This window comes from Eptesicus fuscus, chromosome 4, assembly GCF_027574615.1.
Source record: "Eptesicus fuscus isolate TK198812 chromosome 4, DD_ASM_mEF_20220401, whole genome shotgun sequence".
Taxonomy (NCBI): Eukaryota; Metazoa; Chordata; class Mammalia; order Chiroptera; family Vespertilionidae; genus Eptesicus; species Eptesicus fuscus.
The window spans coordinates 10,763,196-10,772,378 of record NC_072476.1 but is presented as its reverse complement, the minus strand read 5'-3'; the positions used below and the strand labels follow the sequence as shown (position 1 = coordinate 10,772,378).

General features: G+C 57.0%; 1 protein-coding gene across 2 annotated transcripts; it reads left to right on the top strand.

The window, feature by feature from the left end:
• Nucleotides 1-4,113: 4,113 nt before the first annotated feature.
• Nucleotides 4,114-6,250, top strand: LOC103300807 (tryptase-like). Of its 2 annotated transcripts, none has more exons than XM_054714224.1 (6): nucleotides 4,114-4,136; nucleotides 4,762-4,822; nucleotides 4,974-5,145; nucleotides 5,258-5,523; nucleotides 5,677-5,840; nucleotides 5,914-6,250. In XM_054714224.1, exons 2-6 carry the CDS (start codon nucleotides 4,762-4,764, stop codon nucleotides 6,076-6,078), a joined length of 828 nt encoding a protein of 275 aa, XP_054570199.1. In that variant the 5' UTR covers nucleotides 4,114-4,136; the 3' UTR covers nucleotides 6,079-6,250. The 2 variants fall into 2 exon arrangements, with proteins under 2 accessions (XP_054570199.1, XP_054570200.1); XM_054714225.1 differs by lacking the exon at nucleotides 4,114-4,136 and adding an exon at nucleotides 4,507-4,560.
• Nucleotides 6,251-9,183: the final 2,933 nt, after the last annotated feature.

The following is a 9,183-nucleotide window of genomic DNA, read 5'->3' as shown; positions in this document are numbered from 1 at the left end:
ATCTAGGTCAAAGGGCAAGCCAGTTCCCAAACTGGAGAGACAGGGGGACAGAGAACCACTGCTCACACACACACGCTGTAGCAGATCCTGGTCAGAACAATACAGGCTAATTGGCTAATTGCTGGGCACTGATCATGGGCAGCTGGAGAGTTAAAAATTCTGGGGTCCCAGGCTGAGGGGGGGGGGGACGGAGAGGGGAGAGCATACTTCCATGACTTTTTCCTCCAGGGGCCACTCCAGGGGCCACACCAGGCTCTCAGAGAGATCTGAGAAAAACCCCTTCACCCTTCAGGCAAGGGGAGGGGAAAAGAAGCAATGTGAAATGCACCCACATCCTTCTATTCTCTGGGACAAAGCCTTTGTCAAGGAAAGGGGAGGAACAGGTAAGTTCTCAAGGAAAACCACTTTGTCAGACTGAAGGGGAGGAACAGGTAAGCCACCCCCCCACCCCCAAAGCCTTCATGTCAGCCAGGGACTGAAGCCACCAAAGCAGAGGTTTGCTCATAGGATTTCAGAATACAGTAGCCTCCCACCGAATCACAGGGCTTCAGCATCATCACTGGGTTACACTGAGAGAGCAGACATTCTACTGGAGATGGAGCTTCTAGGGAAACCAAAGACAGCAGGAGAGACAAAACCAGTCACCAGAGGAAATCAAAGTTTCACAAACAGGAAACACAGCCCAACTCCAGCCAGAGGAACATAAATCCTAGTTATCTCAATCCTATTACCCAATCCATTATATCAGTTTCCACACACATGCACACACAAAAGCACAAGGCATGCTAAGAGGCAAGGAAAACACAGTCCGAGGAGACAACGCAAGCAACGGGACCAGACTCAGGTATGGCAGAGATTTGGGGACTATCAGACAGAGAATTTATACTGACTATGATAACATGCTAAGGGCTCTAATGGGAACACGAACATCATGCAAAGCAGAGGGGTAATGTGGGCAGAGAGATGAAAACTCTAAGGAGGAATGAAAAGGAAATGCTTGAGGTCAAAAATATTATAACAGAAATATGTTATAATGTAAATTATAACAGAAAATCTCCCATTCAACATCTTGTTGGAGTCCTGGATAATGCAATTAGACCAAAAAATCAAAAATAAAAAAGTACCGACTGGGAAGGAAGACCTAACATTGCCTCTGTTTTGAAGATGCCATAATTATCCATTTAGAAAAATCCCAAGGAACAAACACCAAACAAATTTCTGGACCTAGTAAGGAGCTATATAGCAAGATTGCAGGATATAAAGTTAATATTAACTCAACTAGAGGCCTGGTGCACAAAATTCATGCATGGGGAGGGAGCTAGTCCCCTCAGCTCAGCCTGCACCCTCTCCAATCTGGGACCCCTTGGGGGATGTCCAACTGCCTGTTTAGGCCCCATCCTGGGGATGGGGCCTAAACCAGCAGTCAGACATCCCTCTCACAATCTGGGACCACTGGCTCCTAGTGCTCACCTCTCTGCCTGCCTGATCACCCCTAACTGCCCCCCCTGCAAGTCTGATCACCCTTAACAGACTCTGCCTGATGACCTGATCATCCCTAACTGCCCCCTGCCGCGGGTCTGGTTGCCCCCAACTTCCTCCCCCGCACCGACCTGGTACATCTCACTGCCGCCCCCACCAGCCTGGTTGCCTCCAACTGCCCCCTGCCAGCCTGGTTATCCCTCACTGTCCCCCTCTGCTGGCCAGGTCACCCCAACTGCCCCCCTGTTGGCCTTGTTGCCCCCAACTGCTCCTCTGCTGGCCTGGTCACCCCCAACTGCACCCCCTACCAGCCTGGTTGCCCCCAACTGCCCCCCTGCCAACCTGCTCACCCCTCACTGTCCTCCTCTGCCAGCCTGATTGCCCCTCACTGTCCCCCTCTGCCAGCCAGGTTGCCCCTACTGTCCCCCCATGCTGGCCTGGTTGCCTGCAACTGTCCCCCCTGCCAGTCTGGTTGCCCCCAACTGCCCCCCTGCTGGCCTGGTCACCCCTCACTTCCCCCCTGCCGACCTGGTCATCCCACGCAGCCTGCTGTTCGGTTGTTACTGTGAGGGCATCCTGACCAATTTGCATATTACTCTTTTATTAGTATAGATTGTTATATACTACTATATACCAATAATGGAGAATTGAAATTTGAAATTAAAAGCAATACCCTTCACTTTAGCATCCCCAAAATGAAGTACTTAAGAATAATTTAATAAAATATGTACAAGACCTACCTACATAACTCTGACAAAGGAAATCAAAGATCTGAATGAATGGAGACATATCCATGTTCATAAATAGAAAGACAGTATTATTGAGATGTTATATCTTCCCATCTTGATCAGAGATTCAATACAAACCCAATCAAAACCCTGGCAAGTTATTTGGTGGATGTCAACAAGCTGATTCTAAAGTTTATGTAGAAAGGCAAAGGACACAGAAAAGTCAACATGATATATAATTTTTAATCCTCATTCAAGATATGTTTTTGTTGATTTTATTTTTTTAGAAAGAAGGAGGAAGGGAGAGAGAGAAACATTGATGTGAGAGAGAAACACCAATCGGTTATCTCCCATACGGGCCCCGACTGGGGATCAAACCCAAAACGTAGGTATGTGCCCTGATCTGGAATCAAACCTGCCACCTTTTTGTGTATGGGACAGTGCTCCAACCAATTCAACCACCTGGCTTGGGCAAAGCCAACATGATATTAAAGACAAAGAACAAAATTGGAGGACTAACTTCAAGACTTACTACAGAGCTATAATAATATTGATGAAAGAAGAGACACATAAATCAATAGACTAGAATGGAGAGCCCAGAAATGGACACATACAAATAGTCAACTGACCTTTGACAAAGAAGCAAAGGCAATTCCATGGGGAAAAGACAGTCTTTCCAACCAAGAGTAACCAACAACTAAATATCCACCTGCCAAAGTGAATCTTGACACAGACCTTTCACAAAGATTCATACAAAATGGACCATAAACCTGAATGTAAAATGCAAAACTATAACACTTCTAGAAGATAATATAAAAGAAAATCTAGATAACCTTGGGTTTGGTGATGAGTGTTAATACTAGTATATGTGTTGCCCAAACCAGTACGTTATGATAGGTTTTAGATACACCACCCAAGACATGATCCATGAAAGAAAAAATTATTAAGTTGCACTTCATAAAAATGAGAAACTTCTGCTTTGTGAGAGATACTGTTAATAGAATGAAAAGACGAGCCAGAGTGGGAGAAATTCTTGGCAAAACACATATCCGATAAAGAACTGTTATCCAAATATAAAAAGAACTCTTACAGCTCCACAATAAGAAAGCAGGCAACTCAAATGAAAACTGGCTGGGAGGAACATGAAGTATTCCGTGCCCTGTGTGAGCTCTGGGAACCCTTCTGCCTGCTTCAGTCAGTGGTTCTTATCCCTATCTCTTCCCTGATGATGACCTGGATGGAGTGGGGAATGCAGGCGGTTCAGGAATGCCATGAGCGGGGAGGCTGTCTGGGGGCTCCCGTGACCAGCAGGCCCAGGGGAGAGTGAGGAGGTGGGATGGATGAACCGGGGACCAGGAGTAGTGGGGCCTGATTGAGGGAGTGGCCAAGGGGAACTGGCATAAAGGTTTGTTACCTCACTGTCACTTCCCTCTGCCTTTCCCAGGATAATGGCACTCAGATCCCAGATAAACTCCATTGTGATCAGCAGAAATGCTCAGATGGCATTCGGACATGGATGCTGGAATCCAATCTGCCATCCTGGGGCCTGGGGGGCAGCAGGGTGAGGACGTGGGGCTGTTCCCTCACAGAGCTCACAAGGAGTCTGCCAGCCCCTCCCTGGAGGTGAAGGGGAGGGCTGAGCCCTGTGAATACAGAGGTGTGGAGAGGAGGGATCATGGTAAGTGCCACTGAACCAGGGGCTCCTCCCTGCTTCTTTGAGGCGGCCCTCAGACACGATTCCTCTTGGGGAAGCAGGCGGGCGTGGGAGCGGCTGGTTGCATAGCCGGACAGCACCATCATCCCTGGGTGCAGCTGTGTCTGAGGCCTCGTGGGGGGCTTCTCACTGCATGTGGCAGAGGAGAGGAGTCTAACCCCAGCAGCTAGAAGGGGAGCTATTTCCGTGCCAGGGCTCAGCTGGCTGACAGAGAGGTACGCTCAAATGTCCAGGTTCGAGTCCATGGCAGGATCGGGGAGCCCTGATACACAGAGGGGCTGGCGGACACGGCATGGATGCTACAGCTCCCCGCCCCACCCCCGCCACCCTAATCGGACTGGACTAGGCATCTCAGCCACCAGAGTCCAGGAAGGCAGGACCCACCTCAGGATAGAGTGATGGTGGCTTGGCCTCTCCTTGGCTGTGTGCCCTACTCATGTGACCCGTGGGTACCCAGACCGGTGCCTGCTGGTGCGGGTATATGTCACATGGAAGCCTTCGTCTGAATCATCCACTTCCTCTCCCCCACCCCAGGATTGGAGGATCGAGCAACCCCTCCTCTGACCCTCCCACCCCCTCTGGAAGGATAAATGGGGAGGGGAGAGTGGGCTGGGGCAAGAGCAGCGGGGACCGGTCAAGGTAAGCACCCCCACCAGACCCCACCATCTGGGGTTAGTGCACTGAGAGCTGAGCCTCACATCTGGAGCAGCAGGACCTCAGACTCCGGGTCTGAACTGACCCCTCATCCCGGGGTCCTCGACTCCATCTGCACCCACACCCTGCAGACCCCCGCCGGGCTCAGCCCCCCTGGGTCAAGCAGCCCCTCCTGGCTCCTTCCAGATGCTGAGTCTGCTGGTGCTGGCACTGCCCCTGCTGCTGAGCCTGGGCCACGCGGCCCCTGGTGAGTCCTGACCCTGCTCAGCCCTGTCCCTGTCCCTGCCCCTCCCCCCTCAGGCTCCACAACAGGTGGTGGGCTCACAGAAGCCCAGGTTTGAGTGGGCACGGGGGCCGGGCTGTGTCCTGTCCTGTCCTGAGGGTGTTTCCTGCCCCAGCCCCGAACCAGGACCTGGGGAGAGTGGGCATCGTGGGGGGGCAGGAGGCCCCTGAAGGCAAGTGGCCCTGGCAGGTGAGCCTGAGATTCAAACACGAATACTGGATACACTTCTGCGGGGGCTCCCTCATCCACCCCCAGTGGGTGCTGACCGCCGCGCACTGCGTGGGACCGTGAGTGTCCATGGGGCCTGATGGTGGGGGCTGGGCCTGGGACTGCATCCGCACTCCCTCCGGGGTGGACAGGAGGCTGCTCAGTCTCCTGAGTAGGTGCCTCTCCCTCCAGGCACATCATAGACCCCGCATTCCTGAGGGTGCAGCTGCGGGAGCAGCACCTCTATTACCGGGACAAGCTGCTGCCCATCAACCGGGTCATCATGCACCCCAACTACTTCACATACCAGAACGGGGCAGACATCGCCCTGCTGGAGCTGGAGGACCCCGTGAGCATCTCCTGCAACATCCAGCTGGTCGCTCTGCCCCCTGCCTCGGAGACCTTCCCCCCGGGGACCCCCTGCTGGGTGACAGGCTGGGGTGATGTGCACAACGGAGGTGAGTGTCAGGCACAGTTGGAGGCTTGGGGGGGTGGGGACCAGTCACACCCACGACCCAACTCTGGGGTTCCGTTGGGGGAGGGATCCTGAAGCAGGCTCGGGCAGTGATGGCCTCCCCACTGGTGCTGAATGCTCTCCTCTCGCCCCACAGTGTCCCTCCCACCGCCGTACCCCCTGAAGCAGGTGAAGGTCCCCATCGTGGAAAACAGCGTTTGTGACTCCAAATACCACACTGGCCTGTCCACGGGGGACAACGTGCAGATCGTCCGTAACGACATGATCTGTGCCGGGGCCAAGAAGAAGAACGCCTGCCAGGTGCGCCCGTGTCCTCCCCCAAGGCCCCACCCCTCAGCCTCTCCAGCCACTTGCTGACCCCTCTCCTCCCCAGGGCGACTCTGGAGGGCCGCTGGTCTGCAAGGTCAACGGCACCTGGATGCAGGCGGGTGTGGTCAGCTGGGGTGAGGGCTGTGGCCAAACCAACAAGCCCGACATCTACACCCGCGTCACCTCCTACCTGGACTGGATCCACCAGTACGTCCCCGAGGAGCCCTGAGCCCGTCCCTCGGGCTGCCACCCAGCCCCCTCATGTCCCCGACCACTGCTTCCTGCCCAGTGTCTGCCCTTTCCACCTCCCCTGCCCTCTGCCCTGAGCCCTCCCAGCCAAACCTCCTCAGCCCAGGGAGTGGGTGGTGGGCACTGCCCCTCATTAAAGCGTGTGAAGAGCACATGTGGTTGTGGTCGTGTGTCCCGCTGTGGGCGTCACCGAGGGGGAGGGAGGGCTCCAGGGGCAGCCACTGTGTGTCACTGTGGGGACCCGGCCCTGAGCACTGGGCATGGCTGTGGGGACACCCCCTCCCCAGCCCCTGGTGCCTGGGGCTGTGTCTCCTCGGGGACCTGTCATGAGAATTCAGGACACATAAAGCAACACAGAGCATTTAAAAGATGACTCTAGCCCAGCCAGAGTGGCTCAGGGGTTGAGCATTGACCTATGAACTAGGATAATTCTAGGGGCAGCCAGGTACCCATCAATGGGGTCACGATGTAGACCCTTGTCCCCACACCCTGGGGCCCTCCGACCACGCAGGGCCCGCCCTCCCCAGCACTGTCCTCAGCCCTCAGGCCGCACTGCGCACCCACATGTGCACGTCGTGCGGCTGCCCAGGTGTCACCTCTGCAGACGGATGGAGGGTGAGGCTGGAGCCTCCCGTCACCGAGCACCACGTGGTGCCGTCCCCCGCGGTGCGTGCAGGGGGGACACCGTTTCTCACCGTCAGCGTGTCAGCTCCCACGCGGAGCCCGTGTCCAGGCTGCTACAGGGGACAGAGCTGTCCCCAGTCAGGGTCTCAGGACGAGGGGGCACCTGTTCCTGTGTGCACACCCCGCATGTCTGCCCCGTGCCAGCGAGGGAGCTGGGCCTGAGGTCTGAGCACCTCCGTTTCCTGGGAGCCAGAGGCCCCCCCACAGCAATGGGGCCATGCCTGTCACCCTCCAACCCCCCATTCTGGTAGGCGGGTGGCATCTCACTGAGTTTTAATTAGCATTTTGTGGGTTTTGGTGTGGGAACCCCTTTCACAATTGGGGACCCCTTGGCAGGAGAGGGGACAGGTGTCCGCCTGCAACACGGACGGGGCCCCAGGCCCTCGTCCAATGCGTCCACCTCTTGGACGTGTGGTCGCCGAGCGAGCTTCCTGTCACCGCTCAGGTCCCTGGGCCGCTGGGTTTGTGCATCCGGCGGCTGTGCGTGCGGGGTGTCTCCTGGGCACAGCGTCCCCTGCCCGAGCTCCGCTGCCCCCGGTGCAGACTTGGCAGGTCCGCGTGGGAGGGCCTCTGCCCACTCCCCTGAGCCTCCCTGCTGTGGACACCGCGGTGGGGGAGCTCCCCTCCTCACTCCCTTTCCTCCTTAATCACCTTATTGCGGCCAGAATACTGTCCTTCCTCGGTGTGAGAGCAGAGAGGGGCCGGCCACCCCCTCCTCCTCCCTCTCCGCCCCACGCTCTGGGGGCTGCCGCTGTGGTCGGTGGGCTGAGCTCCCTGGATTGCTCACCCTGCACAAGCGCATTGACAAGTTCCCAGTGCAGGCTGTGCTGGGGACACTGGGGGACAAGGGCTCCTCCGGTGGGGGGTGCAAGGAAGGAAAGGTACATGGGCGGGGCCTGGGGCTGACCCCCACACTGGGGAGCAGGGAGGAGGCCGGGCACCCCGCTTCCCCTTGTCTGGCCCTGAGATCTCGAGGCGCTCAGCCAGCGGCAGTGACAGATAAAGTGAGTGTTGGCTTATCAGGGAGGGTCAAGTGGGCCTTCCGCTGGGCCGAGGGGGCTGCGAGGGGACAGCCCTTCCTCTGTGCCCACATGGGTCCTCCTGAGGGGGCTCCGGGCAGGCCCACGTTCACTGGCTGCTGGTGACCCGCACCCCAGGTTTAGGTGAGGATGGCACTCTGGGGTACGCCACCCCTCCCTGTGCTCTCCTGGGAAATGGGCACAGAAACGAGTCCCGTCAGAGTCATCGAGGGGACCACACCCATGGTGACTGGAGTTTTTTGCTGGAGAGCAGGCCTGCAACCCTCAGGGTGTAGGGGGTCCCGCAGGAAACCATGTATGGGGTGTCGGTGGAATGAGAAGTTCTCAATGCTGGAGGCAAATGAGCTACAACAGGTGAAGGCTCTGAAGGCCCATCGTGTGGGGACCAGGGAAGGCCCTGGGGGTCCAGGAGGCACAGAGAACCTGGGGTCTTCTAGGCCCAGCCCCCAATCCACACACTGGGTGACATCAGGCCTTCACAGCCTGGGAGTGCTGGCCAGGGCTGCAGGCCCTCCCCGAGCTGGACAGAAGGGCAGTTCCCCCTTCCTCAAAGTGCGCCCTTCCAGGTACGTTCCTGTGAAGGGGTCCGTGCAGTCCTCAGAGATGGTGCCACTGCCATCCCTGTCCATTGCCAGGGCAATGTGGCCCAGGCACCTTCGCGCCACATCTGCAGGCCAGGTGCTGGCAGGAGACAAGTCTGTGGCCTGAGAAGCCACATCCTCACTCTCACCCTCCATGTACCGTGGCTTCCCCCACACCTACGAGGGGATCAGCGACACAGAGGCACCTACAACCCAGGCCTGTGCCTTGGAGCCGGGCAGGGGGCTGGGGTGGGGAAGTGCAGTCCCTCCCAGAGGCCCCTCCTCAGCTCAGTCATCAGGCCCTGGCCAGACAACATGGTCAGACAGGGGTGCCCCAAGCTGGGCAGCTATGCTGTGTCCGTTAGATCAGTGGGTGACCAGGGGACTGCCAGACAGACGTGGGACAGGGACAGTGGGGAGGGTGCGTTGGTGACTCCGGTCACGGGGTTTCAGATGTTTCTCCCCCACTGGGCCTTGAGCTGGGACTTCCTGAGAGCCCCAAGATCAGGCTTTGAGAACAAGGGGCCATGGGGCTACAGACAAGCCCTGGTCCCTGAGAAGCAAGCAGGACATGGGGCAAGGTCAAGGGTCAGGGCTAGGGGTCAAGGACTCCAGGGCAGGGAGCTAGCAAGAGTGGGGTGCCTGCTGCAGCCCTAAGCTGACTGCCCCGCTGGAAAGCTCTCCCCGTGGGGACCCCCCACAGCAACTATTTCTCCCTACGCTGTGAGGTGAATGCCGTGTGCTCTGTTGCTATGATGAGCTCGTTTCTGGAACTTCCCG

What these genes read in the sequence shown, in the direction of transcription:
- LOC103300807 (XM_054714224.1), top strand. Translation starts at nt 4,762, where the DNA reads ATGCTGAGTCTGCTGGTGCTGGCACTGCCCCTGCTGCTGAGCCTGGGC. An exon ending in CCTGGGCCACGCGGCCCCTG is followed by an intron (nt 4,823 to 4,973) that starts GTGAGTCCTGAC and finishes TTCCTGCCCCAG; the next exon opens with CCCCGAACCAGGACCTGGGG. An exon ending in GGGTGATGTGCACAACGGAG is followed by an intron (nt 5,524 to 5,676) that starts GTGAGTGTCAGG and finishes CTCGCCCCACAG; the next exon opens with TGTCCCTCCCACCGCCGTAC.